The sequence below is a fragment of the Acartia tonsa genome, chromosome 7 (genome assembly GCF_053477335.1).
Source record: "Acartia tonsa isolate MP-2025a chromosome 7, ASM5347733v1, whole genome shotgun sequence".
NCBI classification, from domain to species: domain Eukaryota; kingdom Metazoa; phylum Arthropoda; class Copepoda; order Calanoida; family Acartiidae; genus Acartia; species Acartia tonsa.
Window position 1 is genome coordinate 21655478 of NC_137266.1, and position 25341 is coordinate 21680818.

Genomic DNA, 25341 nt, shown 5'->3' on the forward strand with positions numbered 1-25341 from the left:
CTTAAATTTTCTTAACCCTTAACAGTCGGGCCTATTTCCGGTCATTAACCGGTCGGTTTAGAGGGGGGGGGGGGGGCTGGCGTTAAACGCACCCTTAAAATATCAGATCTTATTAGAGCTAGAGGGCTAAAAATATTGTGCATGTCCTTTATTTGATAAAGAATTTCCTATTAAAAGTCAGTCAAAGTCATATTTTGCTTCCTTCAACCTTTTATTTAACAACCTTTGTTTTTAAGTCTTTTTTTTTTAAAAAAAATACGCCCATGGGTTAAAAGATAACATAGAATCTTAAACTAACACAAAAACAGTTTTTTTTTATGAATAATAATCCAATTCTGTACAGTAAAGATAACAAGATTATTATTTTTTAATATCTGCTTTTCAAATTTCTATAAAATCCACAGTTTATCTCTCACTATGAGAGCGTTAACAGGTTTCCTTTCATTAATATCTTTTAGTTAATAATCGTTTATAAACAGTTTATCAAAAAAAATAAATTACAAGGGAAATAGCTTACCAAATTGACGAAAATTTATACCCTGTCATAATATCCACGTATTTTTACATCCACTATTAAATATCAACAGATAAAAACTTTAATTAAGATACCTTTACATATTTAGAGTTGCAAAGACTAAAATAGGTTTAGCTAAATTTAAAGCTTAACATCTCAGAATAAATAGTTATTAAAATCTAATAATAGTTTGAATTTTAGGAATTATTTTTGGGGTTCTGGCCTCATTGGCTCAATCTAAGGTTAGTTTATTTTGATTTCGAAAAGTATATGTGTTGCGCGGCTAATATGTAATATATATATAACTATTTTAAGTGTCATTTTCCATTTGAAGGATTGTGCGTTTTTTGTTATATTATCGTTAGTTAATGGATATCCTTATCTAAGATTTTGTTAAAAATTTTTCTAATACAGTGTGTTTTTTTTATGAGAACTTTTTTGAAAGCAATTTTACCCCACTTATAGTTATCAGAATTTAATGATTAATGGCTTATTTTCTTCGTTTTTTAAGGCAATTAATAGAACAACAAAAAAATATTTCAGTTTTTATTTAAAAAGTATAGTAAAATCTAAAATTCAAAACTTAGGTGTCAACATCTAAAAATGGTTTTAGCGCATTTTTCTTATGCTCAAATAATCAACCTTTTGCAAGAATGGCTGCTAAACACTTCAAAGTTGAGATATAGAGCTAAAAATGTATACAGATACTATAAGGGACATGTACTAGAACATATCAAAGTTTGAAGGTCATATCTCAACCAGGGAGGGAGTACTGGCCCCCCAAAGTCGACTACAGAAAATCCATTTTTTTAAGAAAAATGCGCTAAAACCATTTTTATATGTTGACACCTAAGTTTTGAAATTTAGATTTTACTTTCCTTTTAAATAAAAACTGAAATATTTTTTTGTTGTTTTATTAATTGCCTTAAAAAACAAAGAAAAAAAGCCATTAATCATTCAATTCTGATTACTATAAGTGGGGTAAAATTGCTTTCAAAAAAGTTCTCATAAAAAAAACACACTGTACTTCAATTGTAAATAAAAATTTAAATAAAAATTTTATAAGAAATATTTGGTGCTCTTTCTCAATAACCCCCCCCCCCCTATATTTAAATAAATTTTGAATTCTTTTTTAGATACCTAATCACTGCAGGTGACCCTAACCCAGCGGCGTTACCAATACCAAGTACCCATTATAATCTAACTTAACCTTACCTGAAGTATTTTCAGTTTTTTTTTTTTAATTTTGGGAAGGAGGGTTTCTGTGCACGACTAGGCATTAGAGAACAACCAAAACAATGTGACAGCTTATTTCTATTGCTAGGATGGACCCATGATCCAGACTGCAGATGGACCTGTACAAGGCGGAGTCCGTATTGACGAGGTACCTAGATTTTACAACAAGGTTGACAATATCCATTAATAGAAAAGCAGAAGAAAATAAATGGGCAAACAGTTTGGAGAAGATATCCGATGTAAAAAAAAATAGAAATAAACTTAAATCCTTTAATATAAAACATATTTTGATCTTTTGTAGCTTGACTGATTGACCAAAGGGCCTTGTTGTACAATATATCATTGTTGTTAAAGACAAAAGTAATATAGGCAAAAATTTCAGCCAATTATCATAAATAACAGCCTACAAATTCAGAATTCTTCATTTCATTCAGACAGTCATATGGCCACGTATAAGTGGACATACAGACAGATGGACATTTAGAGTTGAAGAGTAGCTTGCAATTTTAGATATCCTAAACAACAATCATATTAGTTCTAAATTTACATATAGGATGGAAATGATTACTATGCCTTTGAAGGGATTCCCTTCGCAGCTCCCCCAGTTGGAAAACTGAGATTTGCACCTCCCCAACCTGTTACTCCATGGTCAGGTAAAAATAAATTGCAGCAGTCAAAAATATAAGACTAACAGTTGCACCTCCCCAACATGTTGTCCTATGGTATTGGTCAGGTAAAAATAAATTGCAACAGTCAAAAATATAAGACTAACAGTTGCACCTCCCCAACATGTTACTACATAGTCAGGTAAAATGGAAATTGCAACATTTAAAAAGATAAAACTAAGATTTGCACCTTCTCAACTTAATTCTCCATGATCATATAAATACGTAAGATAGTAATTTTTGCATAATCCATATGATATAAAAATTTTCAAGATTTTTATGCAATATGTTATCTATAATGTTCTATTGATTACTCCTTTTGTTTTGTTTTAGAACCAATTGATGTATCCAGCGAATTGTTTAATAAGAAATGTGTCCAATTTGGTTACATTTCTGATGGACATGTACCTGACGTTACTGGAACAGAGGTATTGGGTTTACTTACATATCTGACAGGAATGGAGAGGTCATTGGAAGATAAATCATACTTGCACCCAATGTTTAACAACAGTTCGCTGGCTTGGTTTGCAGACACAACTATTGTAAAAGCTTTTCAACTAATAATTTAGATTTTTGTGGTTGTTGTCTTATCCCTTAAGATCCCTGCAGCTCACACACAGCAAATTAACCTTTACTGGACAAAAACTGTGGAACACAAAACATATCAACCAAGATTTTTTTATAATCACAACAATATGTTTATTGTTTATACAAAAATAACTTCTGTTTCTTAAATATTTTTCTATCCATATCATTTTTATTCTAATTTAAATCAATATTTTTATAATTTCAGGATTGTCTTTACCTAACAGTTTATGTTCCAGCAAATAGGTAGAAATGTTTCAATAGTTATTTGTCGCATCGTTATATAGACAGTTTTTCGCAGATACTAAAATGAAAATATCAAATATAACCAGTTACGTTAGCCTCAAGTGGCCTAAGGCCCGAGCTGGCAAATTTAATACTAATTTTATGATCTTTATTTTAGTATCCCTAAAAAATTTTTTTGTAATACTATACATAAATTTCAAGTAAAAAATAAAACCATACATCATCAAATCTTTTATCTTATTTTTAACTTGAATGCTTTTGTTTTAATAGCAAAAATCTACAAAAAAAAAAATGATAAGGCTAGGTTGCATTAGATAGCCCCACAGGGTTAGGGTACAACAGGGTTAGCATTATGATTAAATAAAAAAAACTACATTCCTTCATATTTTATATATTTCTTTGAAATAAGGTGGGGGTTTTTGAGCTCTTCTCTGAAAATTAAGGAACGATTGGTCTAGCTGTTTATAAGATCATAATTTACATTCAGATAATCAATTGTTTAGAATATAGAGATACTTTAAACAACTTCAAATATTTAGAACTACTGATGAACCAATGCCAATTTTGTTTTGGATTTATGGTGGTTCTCTTACAGCTGGTTCTAATCATTATAAGGTTTATATAAAAAGATTTAGACTTTTTAAAGAGCGAAGCTTTTCAAGAATTAACTTGGTCAGTCTGGAATGATATGGTGGAATGTGATTTTCTCGGCTATTGTTGAAGATTCCTAAAATATATGTGCATCTAGTCTATGCGTTGCTTTGTCTGTCTGTGTGTCGGTCATTTTTTTAAAGACATAAACCTTATCTTAAAAGGTTCCTGATTTTTTTTACCTTTTGCATATTTTCTCTCTTTCTTTTTTTTATTACACCCGAAAATCTGCTCTTTAACTCACTTTGTCCGTTTGTACTCTCCTTGATTTTTATTTGTGCTTACTCTACTCAAGGATATTTATCAATATTGTTAATATCTGTTGAATAGCATATTAATTAGGTATTTTGGTATCAATTAATTAATAATCAATGACCTTTAAATTTACCTCTGTGGAAAAGGAAAGGTTGCTTTCATGCTAAAAGCTTGTTGGGCACTGACTAGTACTACCCTCCTTATTTTTGAGATAATTTCAAAATAAGAGAGGTTGGTTGCGAAAAACTATCCACCCATTATTTTCATTTTTTAAGGTGGGGTGGGCGTGGGGGAGGTATTATTACTTTGTGTAAAAGCGTTAATCAAAGATTTTTGTAGGAGTATGGAGCAAGAAAATGGATGGGGCAAGGTAATTTACAAGTATATCAAGGCTCGGCAGCCATAACAGTGTTTATGTACATGCTGTGATACCCTATAAATATGCGACAGAAGATCTCTGAATCATGTTCTTAACTTCGTTAAAATATTTAGCTTTATAAATCCCTAGCTTGTTATTTTCAAAAAATATAATAAAAAAAACTTTTCCAGTATGACTTTGAAACCGATTAATATCTACTGGATTAGAACCGGTTCGGAGCCATTCAGAAAAAAAACCCGAAAAACGGTAAAAATTATAACGTTAATTCCAGCTCTGTTAGCCATTTCCTTCGGTCCCTCGGGGCTAACAAAACTAGTGCAAATCTTATAATTTTTTATTATAATATCCGTGGAAAGCTGCATATAATATGATACGATGAATAACTAATACAATCTTTATATCTTTTCTATTTACAGATGTAATCATTGTTGAGCCCCTGTACCGTCTTGGTCCCTTTGGATTCACCTATCTCGGCATTCCTGAGGCCCCGGGTAATCAGGGATTCATGGATGTCGTCAAAGCTTTGGAGTGGGTTCAAATTAACATTGGTAAGACATGATTATTAACAGCGAAGCAACTATATAATCGTTTCCAGAAAGTCCACCCGTCCATTTTAAACATATTGCTTTTTAATTTTTAACAACAAATTTTTATGTAATAAAATTATCCCATTGCATTGGTCTGATTTTTGGATTACTGATTTCTAGGACAACAAAGTACAATGTTATCATCAAAGCATCTCTATAATCAAGTCCTAATAATGTCAGTATGTCCATAAAAATTGTCCTTTATTAAGGTAGTTTTTCAACAAATTTACTTAAAAATTTGTTTCGAAATTATAATTTAGAGTTCTGACACTCTACAATAGTTAATGTTCGTTTTTGTTACCGTTTCAGAGTTTCGCTTTTATGGATGTTGTCATCCTTGTTTCTCTTTAAATTTATGTAAAATTAAGTAGAATGTTTGTCTGTGTACTTAAAGATCTTGAAGTCCGATTTTCTTGTAGGAATTTTAGTAATAATTTTTTTTGGAAATAAGTACTGGATTTTCAAACTAGGATTATATGGGGAAAAAACGGTTTTCAGCAATAATTAAAATAATGCATAGCATCGTATTGCAGATACTTTTCACAAATGATAAAATAAAATTATAATAGTGCCAGAATTGTTAGCCGGGGCCTTATGGACCTCGTGTCTAACAAAACTTGTTTAATTCTTACAATTTTTCATTTTAATATCTGCGGATAAAACTAATATACGATCATCATCCTTTATGCAATGAATGGAAATTTTAAATAATCCAAACATGAAATTAAGGTTTCTTATCTTTTAATTTACGCTTTAATTTTTATTTACTTTTTGTCATTGTTTTGTATTCATTAGCAACTAAATGTACTGTAAAACAATGTCATAAAACAAGTATGACAACAACCATGAGTAAATGTGAAACTACTCAGACAAAAAAAAGAGACTCAACAAGATATTAATTGATCAAGGAAATGTGTATAAAGAGTTTTAGTTATCTATATCTAATAGCAGCCGAGATATCGTGATGGAAAAACAGAGAAAGTAAATTGTATACTGTATCATTTTGACCTTTGAAATTATTATAAAATCAGTCATATACTTTTGTTAGCAGCCGAGAAAATTTTAAAAATTTATAAGAATACAAACGACTACACCATAGGGGCTTCTATTTAACTTTATATAGCATGCGTAAACGTTTGATGGATTATTTTTTCCAGGGGCGATTTCCCTTGGGAGGGTGAAGGTACTCTCCCAAAAAGTATTTTTAAATACTGGACTAATGAAAAGCTTCACTTTAAGGACTGTAAATGTCAGTACATCGATTAGCTAGATCCTTTGCTACAGACTGACAAACATCCTGTTACTTTTATATTAAATTGATCCCTAAAACATAAAAAAGTAAATATTTTTTAGAGGCATTTGGAGGTGATCCAAACCGAGTGACAATATTTGGGGAATCCTCTGGCAGTTGGGTTGTTTCATACCTACATCTCACACCTACAGCCAATGGACTGTTCCATAGGTAACTTAATAAGCATTTTCTTTTTCATTTATTTTACCCAATAACAGCTTAATCGTAAATTCAAAAGGAGGAAAAAATTAAATATTTTCGTTAGTGGCAAAAGTGTTATTCTAATGGCAAAACATCCCTACAAAATTTTTAAAAATTTTATGTTATTAAAAGTAATTGTAGTATAGTTCCTTAAAGGAAATTATTTAAATGTGTACAAAGGCGTATCAGAGAAGCCTGAGAGGGGGAGGGGGGTAAAAAATATTTTTACCCTTTATTAAAAATTATCCCTATTTTAGAGGCACCCCCAACCTTTAAAGGAAATTTTGAGGGGGATACTTACCCATGAGATTTTTACTGTCCCAAATAAAAAAGGTAGGGCTTCCTTGAATACATTTCTCTCAATTTAAGTTGAATATAAGAGCATTATTCATAAAAAAAGAATGCTTAAACAATAAATGATTTTTAGAGCCATTTTACAGAGTGGATCTTTGTTTAACCCCTACTGGACTTGGCAAACTGCTAATGTAAGTACACAGGGTGATTATTATAAATTGTCAATTCTCAAAAAATAATTGTTTTGTTTATAGTTTTAGGTTGGTACATGTAAATTTATGAACAATAGGTTTTACATTGAACTTGCGGAGTTTTTTTTAGATATTTGAAGAAAAAACTTGGCTGTTTCTCTTTAATTGCCCAGTCAAGCAGAGGTCTCACTTCCCCCCTTTATTTTTAATATTTTGAAAATAAAGTTGTGTGAGATTTTTTTTTGGATTTGTTTTTTACTTTAGTTTATGATAGATAAGTCTATGTTGGGAATAGTGTAACCCTGCAGTTATAGTTCCTGCAGTGTTACCGCTCCCCGCAGGGGTCAGGCCTAAAAAATTACAGTAATTTTTAATTATCGGAGGGGGAGGAGTTTTGTGTTTTACTTAGCTTTGATGGAAACTGATCAAAATTTATAGTATCTTTATGAATTCTTGTACAATGATATGATGTACTATAATAAAGGTACTAAGAAAGAGAGGTAATGTCTGATTGAGCCAATAGGAGAATCGCATCGGTACATACATTTAATCTCATTGGTTGAAATTGTGTACACATTTTGTTACGAACGCATGTTTTTTTTCATTTCATACATAGATAAAAGTCAGCTGTAAACAGTATATTTTCTTAGTAGAAAGCTTAGCGGAATCATAATTAATTGCCCAAAAATTTCGTCTTCAATTTGAAAGCTTCAAACAGAAATGGATTCTTAAAAAAAAGGTTAAGCTGGCTACTCGCTGGTGAGGCAAAATTATTTTTGAGAAAAATCCTCCAAAATCGAATCAATTTACAAAAATTAAATAAAATCTTAAAAGGGTTATTAAAATATGATTTTGTTTAATTTTTGTAGATTGATTCGATTTTGGAGGATTTTTCACAAAAATAATTTTGCCTCACTATCGAGTCCATCATTCTTTAAGAATCCACATCAGCTTGAGTCGAAAGTAAACAATACTTTTGTCTGCTAGAAATGTTCCCTCTTAGATTTGACGAAAAAAGGGTTCAGAATATGCTTCTATTCTTATATTTCTATTGTTACTATGATGAAATAGCAATGATGACCAGCACTGTTCATTAATAATAAAAATTTAGGATTCCTTGAGATTAGCTGATGGATTGGCTGGTGCTTTCAATTGTTCAACTATGCCAACTGCTGATCCTTACGCTGGTTTAGGTATAACATATGTATTTTCTACATAAAACACAAGAGCCAGGCAGCCGACTCAGCCCCCTGTAAGGAGGAGGGAAATCAACCTTTTACAGGTTTAAAAGTCAGCTGGAAGTTAAAACCTGCATAAAATATGGCAATTCCCATTCTCAAAAAAATTTCAAAGTATATAAACGGGTTTCAATTTCATGCTTAGTCGCTGCTGACGCGCGACTGCCGAGCCCTGTTAAATACAAGAATTATTTTGTCCATAAGTAACAAAATAAATTTAGATCATAGCTAATTATTTTTCGCAACCTTCAAATGTATATTGCGGCGTCGAGTATTTGCTTTTTATTTGCACCACTTAATTATAACTTTAATACTCATTTTTTCAAATACGAAGATCTTTCAAGATTTGTTGAATTCAAAAGCTTTACACGTATGTCAAAGAAAAAAGTGTGAGTTTTATTCAGGGGAGGGGGGGGGGAGATTAATTCACAATAAGCTTTCTTAACAAAATTTAAATTTAGATATGAAAAATAACATTTTTTTCTTATTGTTAGATTGTCTACAGAATCTGCCTTACAAAGACCTCGAGGTAAGCAAATAAAATATTTATTAAAATTAATGTTTCCAGTATGGCTTCGAAACCGATTAATATCTACTCGATTAGAACCGGTTCTCAGTTATACCGAAAAATCATATATAGCATCGTGGTACAGACAAATTTCTACGAATATTAAAATAAAAACAATATTATTATTACGAGTTTTGTTTGCCTCGGGGCTCACAAAACTGGTTTTAACCTTATTATTGCTCATTTTTTATCTGCTGGAAAGCTGTCTGTAATACGATGCGATAAATAACTATTCTAATGAATTAATTAAAGAAAATTAGACACTTGTAACCGTCTGGCTGTAAGGTGCAAAATCAATAATCTATAAATTCAATTTAATTAGGTTTAAGATTCCAAATAGTGTATTGAATCTAGATTCTTATTCACTCCTATTTTTAGATGGACAACTACTCTATAATTCGCTTCACTAAATCCACCTTTCAGTAAAAATGTTCATACTCATGAAACAAGAACCTCTAAGCATTAGAGTAAAACTATAGAGGGGGAAAGAGGTCAAAGAACTGTATGTCCCCACCCTCGGACCCTATGCCGACTTTCAATTAGGTCTTTGAAAATCAACCAATAGCGTCGAGAATATTAACACAGTCGATACTTGGACATATTTGGTCTAAAAACAACAATTTAAAAAATATGTTTTATCAACTGGTATATCTAGAGATTTATTTTTGTGTAAATTTAGTATTGATTATAGTCATAAAGAATTTTTAATTATTTTTTTCTACTGTAGATACTTATCTATATAAGCCCAAATCTCAAATTTCTGTGTTTGTTTTATTATGTTGTGCATCTTATGAAAATTATTGTCCTGTAAAATATATATATATTATTTTTATATTTATTATGTCTACTTTTTGTATGCTTATTATGTAATTATTTTAACCTAATAGACCGAGTTCAAATAGGATATGTTTTATTTTAGCAAAGTATTAACTGGGGGATGGAAGAAACATTTCAGATCCAGAAGATATTCAGACCAACTGGTGTCATTGGTAATTTAGTTTAATCATTGCTTTATCTCGGGGATCTAAAGGGATAGACAGTGGCCGATAAATTGATGTACATTCCCAATGATGATACACAAAATTACACCTTTTGTAGATTACAATTTTTGGTTAAAACGGTTGGACACTCAACTCAATTTATAAACCCATCAAAATTCATTAAAAGTTTCCAAAGTTGTTAATCTGACGATAAGGAAATGTTATTAAAAACTTTTGGGACTAGTGTAATAAACACTCAAATCATGCTGTAGGATAAATGAACATTAACACTGTAAATACAAGATTCTGGGACATACCTACATTTTTAGAACTTACCTTTTTACCCGATCATGATTTAAAATTGAACCAAAAGTTGATAATGAAATATTTTAGATGGAACCTTTTTACCGGACCACCCTGTCAAAATGATGGAAAGGGGTGAATATAATCACGTTGATCTCATGGTTGGTCTAAACAAGGTAAAAAAACATAAAAAAATGTTTAAATTAAAAGGCATTAACACAGCTACCGTAAGCGGTTATTCTAGTCTGTTAGTCTGTGCAGTGCAGTGTAAGAGTATGAATGTATGCATTTCATAAAAGCAATTTATTTTGTTAATAAGTAACACGTAGTCATGTACATAGTGTAGAGTAGTTGTGCATCTAACGAACGAAATGGTGGTTCACCTCAAAGTGCGTAGTATAGCACATAGGTCCCCAACCCCTTATTTTCAAAGATATTGAAAATAGTAGGTGGTGAGTCTTTTTTTACTTTATTTAAAGCTAGGTTAGATTATATTGGTTAGATGGTAGCTCTACAGGATAGGGCACCTAATTTTTAATTTATTCTGAAAATAAGATTAGGGGGGGGGGTGTCTGTGCTCTCCATGCACTTAGGGAAAGCACTAAAGAAACCTAACTTCCAGGATGAAGGTCTGCTGCAAACCTTTTCCCTAATAAGCCATCCAGAACTGTATCCTGCCCTGATGTTTGGGTGGCCACAAACATTCGGACCCATGTTCCTGTTTGGCCGTCCTGGTAATGTCTTCTCCACTGATAATGATTTGGGTATGGTTGAGGTAAGATTTGAACATTGGACTGTAAATTATTAGTAATAAAGTTTCGTAATTCCATTCTCTCATTTGTTGGCTTAAAGGATTTCGATCAAAAAGAATAATAAATTACTGCCACTCCTTTTTGTATCCTTTAATATAAGGAACCAGCCTAACATCAATGTATAAATATTATTAGGATTTAACCACCTATTATCTTCCAAATGGCCAGTGGGACTTTAATGAGGAACATTTTCATAATATTACAGGTAATACAAATCTATCCTTATAATAATGTAAAAGGATCTTTGTCTGTCTGCCTGTCTGTTGTCTGTCTGTACCTATGAATCTCACTAACCGCTGAAGCGATGTGATTCTCCTTTACAGTATAGATTTTCATAGATCCTGGAAAGGTTTCATAGCTATTTTGGGGAAGAGTTCCAAATACAACCTTTAAAGAGAAATCACCCCCAATTTTAACTAATATTAAAAATGGACACCCCCCCCCCCTCCCCCAAGTTAAGGCAAAGCGGCTGGTTTTAATTTTATGAGCATTACTTATTGAGTAGTTCAAATGACCACAAAAATATTAAACAAAACTAAGACCATATATGTAAAAATGTAAATAATAAAAAAAATAATACATATATCAATATTTTGCCTTTAAAACACTTCTAATTCAAAAAATAATACAGATATTTGTATATTTAGATATGATATCTGATGCTTACATTTGGTATGGCGGTCATAAGCAGGTATTTAGTTTTCTTCATCAATACTAGAAAAAAATCATAACAAATTTATTTAATAGTTGACAGTATAGTTCCAATCATAATCCTAAGGACATTTGTCTGTTTGTTCCGAAAAATCTCGCTAACATCTGAACCTATATGGTTCTCCTTTAAAATGTATTTTCTCATAGGTCTTAGGAAGTTTTATATTTATTTTTTGGGGGAGGGGAGGTTATTTTTAAAAAAATTTTTTAACTGAAATAGAACTGGATCATTTTCAACTCTCCACCACCTCAAGTGCCCCTTGATGCCTCCACAGACGCAGCCACTAGTATCATATAAATATTGTTTTACATCAATAAGAAACTATGTTCAAAGAACCATCTATGAGCACTTTTTGGATACATCACCCATCCTGCTACTTTTTTGTGACTTGTTTAATCTTATTGCCTGTACTAGGGAGAATTAGCTGCTAAGAATGGTGACAATGTATATCAATACTTGTATGCCTTTACAGGTAATATTCAAATTTTGTAATCAATTGGAGATTTTCTCATTCTTGTATCAAACGCTTTGTTTATGTCTAACTGGTTTTGGGGAAAAAAACTATTTTGATTCTTTAAGCTTGATGTTGAATCATTGTCCTGGATATTCTGTAAAAATACTTGCAGCTGCATCTAGAAACTCTGAATTCAAAGATACACGAAAACCAAAAATATTCTAAAACCATCCAAAGTGTTATATCTAAAAAATGATTAGCCAAAAACTAACCTGGAACCTATTTGAAGCTTCCATAATTTGGAGAACTCAAAAACATTCAAAATCTAGAGTCAAATACACCTTACTACTTTATATAATAGAATTAATTTTATTTTAGGAAGCCACAGTTTTGGTGATGCCTTGGGTATTGCAGATGGATATAAATATGGAGTGTGCCATGCAGATGAACTGTGGTACTTCTGGCTACCATACTGGAATAAATACTTCTGGAGTGTAAGTTTTTTAAATATGTAAACCCTTTCTATAATTAGGGATGTTTCATTTTTCTCTCTGACACTTCGTAACTCATCGTTCATATAGGCATTTTAGAATCGTCCTGTAAAGAAGTTGTATCAACTTTTTCACTTTTTATTTAAGATAGCTAGCCGGCTCTTTTAGTAAGTAGTAGATGTAAATTTTTTCATAGAATTCAGATATGCAATCGGTTTTTTTGTAGACCTCTTATTTTTTAAGTAATTTAAGTTTTTAAAAAAAATAATTAAGTCGGTTTTAAGGTACTAAAACGCAACAAAATAAAAGAAGAAAATGGCCAGTATGAACAAAAATAGTAAGATCTTTAATTTGACACCTTACTTTTATAATTCTGTTAAGTAATTATTGAAAAAATCTATTTTGTTAACCTCGAATTAATCAAAACTTTGAAATTAAAAATGTCCTCTTACAGGCATAAAAAGTATGTGTTCATATATACTTTTAGAATGAGAAAAATAATACGAATCCATTATAAGCAAAATTGAAAAACTTTTATAAAACTAAAATAAAAAATATAAGTTTATTTTAAGAATCATAATTTTTGGCTTTAAAGGGTTAGGTTGAATAAAACCTGAATAAAACCTAAACAAAAGACAATGCAATGTAGCAGATATTTTTTAAACACAAGAAACAATAATGTATTTTTAACTGCTTTGTTTTGAAGTTTATAAACAGACTGATGCATATTTGTTCATAATTTTTCATTCTTTACATGTTCTGTAATATCACTATATTTATTGTAGTATCTATTGTATATATTGTATGAACGTTCTCCTTTTTTTTGGCAATTCTATTGGTTAACTTTATAGGTTAAGCTTAGCGATTCGTCAATTTTTGCGATTTGTGATTGGCTAGTTTAGTAGTTACAATTCTTAAAATAAACTTTTTATTTTTTTTATTTTTTATTCTACTTTTTAAAAACTTTTTCAATTTCGCTTAGAATGGATTCGCAATATTTTTCTGATTCTAAAGGTATATATGAACCCATATTTTTTATGTCTGTTTGATAAAATATTTAGGTTTAAAGTTTTTATTAAACCGAGATTAAAAAAATTGATTTTTTCAATAATTACTCAACAAAATTTTAAAAGTAAGGTGTCAAATTAAAGATCTTACTATTTTTGTTCATACTGGCCATTTTCTTCTTTTATTTTGTTGCGTTTTAGTACCTTAAAACCGACTTAATTATTTTTTTTAAAAACTTAAATTACTTAAAAAATAAGAGGTCTACAAAAAAACCGATTGCATATCTGAATTCTATGAAAAAAATTACATCTACTACTTACTAAAAGAGCCGGCTAGCTATCTTAAATAAAAAGTGAAAAAGTTGATACACCTTCTTTTAAACTTTATATCATAACTAGCGGCTACGCCCCCTAGAAGCCTCTAGGGGCACTTAAGTTAGGAGGGGGAAAAGTCGACCTCATCCCATATTAAATTTGAGTTTCAAAAGAATAAATTAAAAAGGAAGGAGGTAGGTGAAGACAACCCTCCCCCCAAAAATAGTTTAAAACCTTCCCAGGACCTATAAGAAGCTTCACTATAAAGAAAAACAATATCGGTTCAGTGCAGCGGTTAGCGAGATCCTTCGGGACAGACAAAAACGCTTACTACTCTATATAATAGGATTTCTATATAAGTTAGGTTCAATTTAGAGAATGTAGCAACTCTATAATCATTACCAGACAGTCCGTAAATCTAATTTAAATATGATGATTTTTGTTTTCTTTAAGCACCACAATATATGTTTGCTATAATTATCCTATTCAATTGGCTTTAGATCATGGATACCTACGGTATAATATCAAAAGAGAAGCATCTCTATGATTGAGTCTTAAAATGAAAGTATATCCATATCCTTATAATAAAGTAACTGGATGTTTGTCTGTATGTTTGTGTGTTTGTATGTTTGTACCAAAGGATTTAGCTAACCACTGAACCGAGCAGATTCTCTTTTACAGGGTAGCTCCTTATAGGTCCTAGGAAAGTTTATAACTATTTTGGGGGAGGGTATAATTTATTTTCAATTCAATTTTTTTAACCTAAAACTAAATGGGAGGGCATCCCCCTATCCTAAAATATGTTGGGTTATCGAATTCAACTCCCCCCTCAAGTGCCCCTGGAGGCCCCTATGGGTCGTAGCCGCTAGTTAAGCATAATGTATTCAAGTATAATTATTTATTGTTGTTTTCTACGTAGTTGACTGAAGATGAGAAAGTTGTTAGTTTGCAGCTTAGAACAGCCTGGGCTAACTTTGCTAAATATGGAACACCAACTATTCCTGGGTAAGTGTTTCATGTAGATCTGCAAATATATGTTTTAGGGGCTCAGTAAAAGAGTAACACCCTTCCCTTCTACCTTTAAATTCTTTTACTTTTTATAAAGTTACAAAATCCGACAATTTCATTCAAAGTGCTTTAACGAGCAGGATCGGGTGGAATATAGGGGTCGGATGTTTTTTTAATTATTTATTATTTTATGTCCAGTTAGATTAGGTTATATTTGGTACTTGTGTTGGAATGATTTTTCTTGTATTCCCTGGCAAGTTCGAACCCATTAATTCCCTTTTCCTTACACCAGAGAATGAGTGTGTTACGCGGCATTCCTAACTATCTCCGCGCGTCGCTTGTAAACAAACAAGGAGCCGCGCATTTTTTCCTTTGATGATTCCCATGTGAAGAGCTACGTGAATGAAAATAATGTATTGGGTTGATATACATGCGCTCTAATCCGTGGAAGATCTCAAATAAGCCTTCCTGCTTAGTTTGACATCATATGTGGTAAGAATTTATCTTTAATTCTTAATAATAAGTATAGTATGGTATATTTTCACGAAGAAATTTAAAACATTAATTTCTCAACAAATAGACCATTTAACTGCTAACTTTTGACATACGAATATTTTCCTTAATTTTATTGATCATTTGAATCTAAAATTATCAATTTCTGATGCTATTTAATATGTTTCGTGCCAATTTAAAGTTTTTTAGAAATTTTATATTTTTAATTAAATTGAAATCACGCAACCTCGATCTTACAAAAATAATAAACCATTAATATTATGTAATTAATTTTTATATTTTTGTTTTAGACTCACTGTTTTCATGGTAATAAATACAAGGGCTTGGAGATAAGATTTCGAGAACGGCAAGGAATGCGTTCCGAAACAATGAAAACAAGACAGAACAGATGCGGCTAAGAAGATATCTGTGAAGTTTTGTGAATGTGTTGGTTGTGATACCTTACCACGCATTATTATAATCGTAATCAGTACAGTTAATTATTGTGACAATCATGGGTCCTAAAAAGAATAAAGGCGCTCAACTGGGATTACGGCTGCGCCCAGCCGTCGAGGCCCTAACCAGTGAACTAAATAAAGTGATGAAGTTGGTCAGTGAATCTTCAGAGCTTGATGTTAGACATTTCACTAAGGAGTCAATCCTTGTCCATGACAAGTTCGAGACATTCGATAGCATTATGGTCGGTTTTAGCAAGCTTGGTGTGAGAATCCAAGAGCTTGAGGAGTTTAGTGACATTTATTCTAATATAATTACTGTGCAAAAGGATTATAACGCTCTGAAAGATGCTCTAGATGCTATGGAAGAGCTTAGTGACATTCAAAGTGTTGTTGATTTAGTTGGTGATAATTTGCCTGACCATAAGGCTGAACTATATGATCGATGCTTAAAGATTGTGAAAGTTATTAAAGGGTCATACTTTCCCTTACCAGAACCAATTATAAACACTTTGTCTGCTTTGATGAAACGGCTGGCCGAGGTTAAGCTTGAACCTGTGAAGCCGCCTACAACGACGGCGGGTGCTTCGACAGCATCGCCATTTGTGTCGCCATTTGGCACACCACAGTTCGGCACCGGTTCTATATTCACGCCAGGATATATGAATCGTGTCGATGAACGCCTTCTTCCAAGCTTTGACGGCTCAGAGTCAGCCTACGTAAGTTTCAAGGACAATTTTAAAAAGCTTACCGTAGGACAGGACCTGTCATATTTACAGTTATTGTTGAGCAGTGAAAAGGTCTGCAAAAATAAAGAGTTGAGACTTCAGTTAATTCAGATTCAATCGCATGAATCTCAATGGGCTTACCTCGACGCACGTTTTAAGTCCAAAACACGTCAGATGCTCTGCCTTTTCAACCAATGGGAGAAGAAGCCTAAACCGTCGGACTCCAACCAGATTGTGACAGTCTTAGCAGAGTTTGGTGGTGCAGTTAGCCAGCTCGAGCAGCTGACTAAAGATGATGATGATGAGGAAGTCACCACAAGCCAGTGGTTGACTGTGATCCTTCTGGAGATGTTATCCAAGAAGTTGCCACGTGATTTCCAGGACAAGCTCAACCTGGCGTTGGGCTCGATGGATACCCCAAATATTCCTAAGCTGTTGAAGATTATAGAGGAACAGCGTGGCGCCATTTTGATGAGGTGTTCAATCGATGTAGACACCCCCTCCAAGAAGAAAGGTAATCCTGCGGCCGCAGCTACAGCCGTTGGTAAACCTGGGTCTCCAGCTAAGACCAAGAAGAAACAGCCTTGCCCGTCGGAAGGTTGTAACTCTGATCACCTGTTGTTTAAGTGCTCCAAGTTTAGGGATATGTCTGTTCCTGAACGCAAAGTCTTCATCAAGAAGATAGGCGCCTGTTTGCTCTGCTTACAAAAAGGGCATCGGGTGGCCGATTGTCCCAGAGCCGATAAGCTTGGCAGCTGTACCATAGACAGTTGCAACCAGCCTCATAATTCATTGTTACACGAATCTGTTGCTGGTGGACAAGTTGCGGCAGTGTATGAATCACAATTGTTTAGCAAGAACAATTTTATGCTGATGTTGCAGCAGGTCCCGGCATTGGCGGCTGACAAACGTCAAGTCACCGTCAATGCCATGTGGGACTCTGGAGCAAATTTGACGTTGATTTCTAGAAGTATTGCCAAGAAGTTAGAGTTGCCATCAACTGGTCGCACAGCTACTATTTCTCTGGCAGATGGAAAGAGCCAAGCATGTCCTACAGTCAAGATTTGTTTGGTTGACCGCAACCGGAATTCACATATTCTGGAGGCGGCGGTAGTGCCCAGCATTGGTACTGAAGAAGGGTTGCGTTCTATTGATCCTACAGCCGCCGCCGACATTTTCAACATGAAGCCTGATAATTTTTCTATGGTCGACGGTAAGATTGATATTCTTATCGGCCATTTAACACCAGCTATGTTCCCGTGTGCAGATAAAATGGTTGGTGATTCTAGACTGTACAGAAGCTTATTTGGTACAGGCTATTTAGTTGTGTCTGCAGATGGCAGGACTGTTGCTAATCCTGTTGCCTGTAAAGCTGTGAAGTTGGAGGTCAGCAAGATGGAGTTCCTGAGTACTGAGAGTTTGGGAATACAGCCGCCATCAATGTGCAGCGGTTGTAAGAACTGCCGTCATTGCGCCGCCATAGCCGCCGGGCAGTCCGCCTTGGACGTGCGTAAGCGGCAGCTGATTGAAGAAGGTCTGACACTAGATCTTGAGAACCATATTTGGACGGCCTCATATCCCTACAAGCAGCCGCCAAGTGTGTTATTTGATAATTCAGAGCAGGCCTATAAGATCTGCTTACGTGACCGGCAGAGAATGATTAAAAAGGGTGAATACAACACCTTCTGCCAAGTGTTCCAAGAAGCTGTGTCTCGTGGAGTGTATCAGAAAGCTTCGCCAGAAGACCTAGCTTATACTAAGCCCGTGTATTATTCGAGCCTAGTCTGCGCATATAAAGAGTCTATTTCCACGCCGTTGAGGATATGCGCCAATTCTAGCCTCTGCTGCAAGGGGCTAAGCCTCAATAGTATTATGATGGACGGCCCAGTTCCATTATATACTCTGATGCACAATCTTATCCGGTTCAGAAGTTATGAGTGTGCATTCGTGGCTGATATTCAGAAGTTCTACAATTCATTATTAGCTACCTATGAAGATTCTCAGCTGAAACGTGTTTTTTTCGCTGATACAGTTGATGGAGAGCCAGAGGTCTACCTCACCAAAACCATCAACTTTGGTGAGGCCTTGGCTGGCGATATGGCCGTGACCGCCCTCAGACTCACTGGTCGTATTTTTGGTGGACATTCCCAGCAGGATGTTCAAGATGTTTATGGATCTGAGAAGATTAGAGGTTGTGACGTTGTAGCCCAGCAGGATGTGTGGAGAGATGTTCAGCAACCACTCAGTTCTGAATTTATTTTGTATCAAGATCCTCCATCGGTCAAATTGGAGACTTGTACTTACGTGGATGACTGTTTGAGCGGTCATAACAGTAAACCTGAAGCTGTCCAGCTGGTCCAAGAGCTGGAAGATATGATTGCACCTGGCAATTTCAAGTTTAAATCTGTTGTTTATTCTGGAGATGATGTTGACAGTGTAAAAGTTCTGGGCCTTGTTTGGGACCCTAAACAGGATAAATTGTTCCTACCTGTCAGAGCCAACCACGGCGAGAAGATTAAGGGTAGAAAGTTACTAGAGGATCTGGACCTGGAGGACCTCTGGAGAAGTCTACCTGAGTTGATAACTAAACGTGAAGTTTGGAGAATTGTGCAACAACTTTATGACCCAATGGGTCTAGCAGCGCCATTGCTGCTTAAATCCAAGCTTTGTCTGCGCTCAGTTTGCATACATGGATGCAACTGGGATGATGTTATACCTGGAGAGTTGAGGTCGGAGCTCGTGTCCAGCCTCCAGGACCGTTCGGCACTTGGAAATGTGTCGTTCAGACGTTCGATGGTTCCTGATAAGCCGTTGGGGCTTCCAATGCTTGTTGGTTTCTGCGATGCATCTAACCAGGCCTATGCAGCCATCACCTACCTGAGATGGCCAGTTCCTGGAGGATATGATGTAGTTTTGTGTTGCGCCAAGTCACGTGTCGCACCAGTGAAGATAGAGTCTATACCAAGGTTAGAAATGCTTAGTTGTCTAATTTTGGCAAGGCTTGTGGATACTGTTGTCAGAGCCCTACCTTTCAACATTTCTGGCAAAGTATTTTTTAGTGATAGCAGCTGTGCCCTGGCTCAATTATCCAGTGACAGTGTCATGCTAAATGTTTTCAACAGTCATCGTGTTTCCGAGATACAACAGTTGACGAGCCCTGAAGATTGGAGATGGGTTCCAACCCAACACAACATCGCCGACCTGGCGACGCGTGGTTTGTGTACGATTGAGGATGTACAACCTGGATCTACATATCAGGATGGTCCAAGCTGGTTGCGCCTGGAACAGGACCAGTGGCCCGTTAAGACGGCGGGTGAGGTAAATGCATCCATTCCCGAGAGCGAGCTAAATCCCAAGATGGCGAAGCTCAAGGTAATGTTCACACAGGTGGTGGACAATGATTTCTGGAGGTCCCTGGCAAGAAGGACCTACAGGCAGGCAAGGAGGACTGTGGCCGCAGTTCTTAAGGCTGCCAACTGCTTTAAAACGCTGCTTGTCAAGAAACGTGGCGTTGCAACAATTGAGGATGGTGTTAGCAACAATGATAGTTCTAGGTATTATGAGAACTACACTTTCACAAATACATACATGGATTCTGTTTGTGACTTGTTTTTGACTTCCTTCAACCAAGAGAAGGAGATGACCATGGACGCCGAGGGGAAATTCGACTCCCTTCAACCCTATCATCACAAGGTCCAGGTTTGTTGGCCCATAGTGGGTCATGATGGATGTTTTCCTCTTAGGACATTTGCAATATTGAAAATGTCCGGGAGAGGAGATGAGGCTCTTGAGGCCGCTGCTGGAGGCCCCAGGAAGATTATGAAGGACAGCCCAGGTGTTGTCTTGCTCAGCCGCCACAACAGGCTGGCGCGGCTCATCCTTCAACAGTCCCACGATGAATTGGGGCATGGAGGCCATCGTAAGACGTTGGCGCAAAGCCGCAGGTATGCATGGATCACACATGGCCGCATGGAGGCTATGAAAGTGGTCAAGAGTTGTGCTGCATGTTCCATTGAATATGCCAAGCGTTCGAGTCCCGCAATTGCTAATATTCTGCCAGATCGTGTCGAGCCCTCTGTGCCCTTCAAGGAGGTGCATATGGACCTTGCGGGGCCGATAGAAGTTACAAAGCCTGGCGTTGGCACCAGGAGTTCCAAGACCAAGTACAAAGTTTGGTTGTTGATTGTGGCCTGTAGATTCACACAGGCTGTGTTTGTTGACGTGTTGACCGATTATTCAACTGAAGCCGTGCTGGTCGGCTTGAGAAAACTTCAGGCGTTTTACAATATGCCTAGAAGGGTTACTACAGACAGAGGCACCAATATGGCTGGTGCCAAACGAATTATGGATGAACTTTTGAAGGATACCAGGATGCATTTTGAATGGCATCTTGTGCCCACTGCAGCACACTTGTTCGTAGGTACTGTGGAGAGGCAGGTTGGGCTGGTCAATCGTGTGTTGAACAAGAAGTTGGCTGGTGCTACTGTAACCTTCAATGATTTATTGGTGTTGTGTGCTGAGACTGCAAGAGTCTTGAATTCTAAGCCATTGACCTATGCCACCCAAGGAGATGACGTCAATTGCTGGAGAATAATTTCACCTGCTGATCTGTTAGGCGGCAGGACCAACGATGCAATCTGCACCTTCGAGACAGGTTGTAAAGAGCCCATCACCAGGAGGCTGGAGAACTTGGAGGAGTTGACCCGTCAGTTCCATCAGGTGTACAAGGAGCAGCTCATGCCCGAGCTACTCAAGTCCGTCAAGTGGCGCAGCAACAAGGTGCTGCTCGAGCCGGGAGACGTGGTGCTGATCGACGATAGCACAAATTTGATGAAGAAGTTCAGATTGGGGCGTGTGGAAGAAGTGCGCCCAGGCGGGAGGACCGTGATTTGCAAGTTCAAATTATCAGATGATGCAGCCGCCACGAGCAACGAGACTTCCGCAAGACGTCTGCTCAAGATCAATCTACCCAAAGTTTAGTATAAGTATCGTTCTTGTTTAACTTTGAATTTTATTTTTACGGTAGATTTATCAGATATTTTTTTCGAAAGACAAAAAACGCAAATTTTGACGCATTTTCGTTTAAACTTTCAAATCGACGCAAGATTTTTTTCATTTGAAATGCAAACTTAAGTTATTTATACGTTTACGCAAGTTTTTTCAATGATTTAAGTCTTTCCGGGACCAGGGATTTTTTTTCGCGGAAATTTTCCTAGGTACCTACGCAAATACGAACATTTTTATCCTTGTTTAATTGAAATTCGATATGATAAAAAATTAACACAATGAGATTTTTTACATCATACAAATATTTAAGATTTATTATAATCACATAGATGATTTAATATTACATATTAAAATTATTTCTATTTACCTTTTAACCGATGTACCTAAAGAAAAATGCAGATTTTTTTCGCCTTGAATTAAGTAGATTCTTTGAGTTCGAAGATTTAAGCTTAATAAGACCGCTCTATAGTGTATCTTAGCTCTGTTACCTCGGCCAGACATACTACAGAACGGCAAAACTAAAGCATAAGATAATTTTATTTTGGTTGCTTTGATTGATGATTCTTAAGTTTCTTGAATTATTCGTGATTCTTTTAATTTTTGATTTGATTTAAACATCACTAATTATGTTTATTTTCAGTTGATGGAGCCCTGCGCCAGAAATCCTGTCGGAAATTATGCAGTATCAAAAATTGTGATGGAAAGACATAACGTCCGTCAGGATAGCTGGAACATGGCATTATTGATATTTTAAAGATTGGTTAGTTTGTATCTTGAGGGGTTCATTCTAACTGAGGCCCCGAATTGCCTTAATTTTGACTGTATGATTATGTACAAGTTGCTTTCTTCTTAAAACAGAGAGAAATTGCAAACTCAGCATTTAGAGAAGTTCTTTTCTTATAATTGAGCTTTTGTTTTACTTTGGTAATTTAATTTGCATATTTCAATTGCAATTTTATTTTACGCAATTTTGATTCACGAAGATTTAAAATTATGAAATTTTGATTTTCCGATGTTTGATGATTTTTTACAGTCATATTTTATTTAGATTTAAGTATCTATTTTATTAAAACATGTTAGATTTAAGGATCTTACCTATCTTATCTAAGAATGTCTAGATGTAAGCCCGAGTATTTTTCCGCTGGAGAAAATGCTAATTTTTGAGAAGTTTTTTATGAAATTTTACTTTTCTTTTCTAGCAAAAAGATTTAGTAGAAAAAATGTCATTATTTAATCTTTCTTTCTTTTGATTAAAAGTTTGAGTTGATTATTTAATTATTGATGCGATTTTTAATATAAAAATCATTTGCCTATTATTATGTAGGTACCTAATCAAAGTTTAGGTACTATTGATTATTAATTCATGTATTCGCAATTACATGGTCTGTAATTCTAACTTTAATTGAGATTATGAGGCCATGATATAATGAGATGTGTGAGTGGTAAATGTGCATTTCATGAATGTTGAATGCTTTTCCCATTCCTTATTCCTATCCTTATGTGGTAGTGGAGTCGGTTTGAGTTATTGTGGTGTTCGTAAGTTACCATAATTAATTTTAGGCCTGATGGCCATGCCATTTTAAACTCTTGTAATTTATGCGTTATGAGAATGTGATTTTGTGGACACTGTCTGCACGCATGATGCTAAGATGAGTTATTGTGTTCGATTCCCAGTGACTAGACGGGTGTGTGTTGGAATGATTTTTCTTGTATTCCCTGGCAAGTTCGAACCCATTAATTCCCTTTTCCTTACACCAGAGAATGAGTGTGTTACGCGGCATTCCTAACTATCTCCGCGCGTCGCTTGTAAACAAACAAGGAGCCGCGCATTTTTTCCTTTGATGATTCCCATGTGAAGAGCTACGTGAATGAAAATAATGTATTGGGTTGATATACATGCGCTCTAATCCGTGGAAGATCTCAAATAAGCCTTCCTGCTTAGTTTGACATCATATGTGGTAAGAATTTATCTTTAATTCTTAATAATAAGTATAGTATGGTATATTTTCACGAAGAAATTTAAAACATTAATTTCTCAACAAATAGACCATTTAACTGCTAACTTTTGACATACGAATATTTTCCATAATTTTATTGATCATTTGAATCTAAAATTATCAATTTCTGATGCTATTTAATATGTTTCGTGCCAATTTAAAGTTTTTTAGAAATTTTATATTTTTAATTAAATTGAAATCACGCAACCTCGATCTTACAAAAATAATAAACCATTAATATTATGTAATTAATTTTTATATTTTTGTTTTAGACTCACTGTTTTCATGGTAATAAATACACATTTGTAAACTTCGCTATGTTGGTCATTCGGAGGGCTTGGAGATAAGATTTCGAGAACGGCAAGGAATGCGTTCCGAAACAGTACTGGTAAGCTCGACAGAATTTGGGCCCCCCTCTTATTTTCAATTTATTAATTTTTTTAATGAGAAAGTTTAAAATCAATAGATACTCAAGGCTATATACAAGATGTAATTTACAATGTCTTATAAACCGATTAATAGAACTGGTCATCAGTTATATTAAAAAATCATGTATAGCATTGTATAAGAGACAACTTTTCACGTTTAATCAAAGATTATAAAAGTGTTGTAAGCCCAGGGTTTTGGCCCCTCTTTTCTGACAAAATTGTTTAAAATTTTAAAAATTTCATTTTAATATCCGCAGAAAGGACAATATCAAATAAAGATTTTTTAACTTCGACCTAATACAGTTTGCAGACACCATTCCCTTTGAAGTTTACTTAAATTTCCTTTTCTAAAGAGACGAGACAAATTGGGAACCGCTAACAGCTGACAACCACCAGTATATGAACATCAACAATGATGGCTGGACTATGGAGCTCTCCGAAGATTACGTAAACAGGTAATCTGCGGCCATGGCTCGTCACTGCAGCCGTTGGTCAGCCGCGACTAAGCCTTAAATTTAAATTCATTTTGATGCATTGAATTTTTTTTAAAGAATATCTATATTTGGGTCAGGTTTAGACTTTTAGCTGATTTTTGAAATTTTAAAAGATTGATTCCCTGGTTCGGCTTATGCATGGCAGCCGAACCCTGCACACGGCATTAGTGGGGAGGTGTTGAGAACGGGTCAAGCCCATACCGTGACATACTAGAGATGTTAAATTTAAAACCTACTGCTGCTAGATCTGGCGAATGGCAATAATAGTAAGTCATTCGATCAAAGAGTTGGCCCTTTGTCCCCTGGTCATAGTAAAAGATTAATACATTAACAAAACTGTGAAAATCCCATTAAATTGTTCAACATGGAGTTAATATCAATTGATTTCTTTGAATTATTATATCTTTCTTCGTCGATTTTAAAAGATCTACAATTACAACAATTTTTTTATGAAAACTGTATTATGATTTATTAAGGATGGCCAACTGGAATGCCTATTATACCTATCCAGAAGGGGACACTATTCCTGACATTCCAGAGATTAAAATCACCAAGCAGCAACAAAGTCCTTTCTCTTACTTCAATCAATTGAGACCATGATCACTTTAACATCAATTAGATTTTGTTCATAAGGAATTTTTGTTAGATTTGTTTTTGTTATGAACGATAAAATATATTTTAAAATAATCAATTTTGTAAATAAATTAAGAAGATTAAATACAAATAAGTTAATTAATAATATACCATTTTCCTAATA

At 34.8% G+C, this 25341-nt stretch overlaps 1 protein-coding gene across 1 annotated transcript; it reads left to right on the forward strand.

Annotated features, from left to right (window-relative positions):
* Window positions 1-382: 382 nt before the first annotated feature.
* Window positions 383-25320, forward strand: LOC145325061 (venom carboxylesterase-6-like). The gene is made up of 23 exons (XM_080167884.1): window positions 383-433; window positions 716-756; window positions 1839-1898; window positions 2304-2403; window positions 2749-2843; window positions 3209-3246; window positions 3786-3861; window positions 4492-4522; window positions 4948-5079; window positions 6472-6580; window positions 7038-7095; window positions 8207-8288; window positions 8828-8862; window positions 9821-9890; window positions 10275-10360; window positions 10807-10959; window positions 11132-11201; window positions 11644-11687; window positions 12123-12180; window positions 12541-12656; window positions 14895-14980; window positions 24444-24545; window positions 25061-25320. Exons 1-23 carry the CDS (start codon window positions 418-420, stop codon window positions 25182-25184), a joined length of 1782 nt encoding a protein of 593 aa, XP_080024010.1. The 5' UTR covers window positions 383-417; the 3' UTR covers window positions 25185-25320.
* Window positions 25321-25341: the final 21 nt, after the last annotated feature.

Coding starts and splice junctions, on each gene's coding strand:
- LOC145325061 (XM_080167884.1), top strand. Junction 2,844..3,208: donor CTGACGTTACTGGAACAGAG/GTATTGGGTTTA, acceptor TTATAATTTCAG/GATTGTCTTTACCTAACAGT. Junction 10,960..11,131: donor ATGATTTGGGTATGGTTGAG/GTAAGATTTGAA, acceptor AAATATTATTAG/GATTTAACCACCTATTATCT.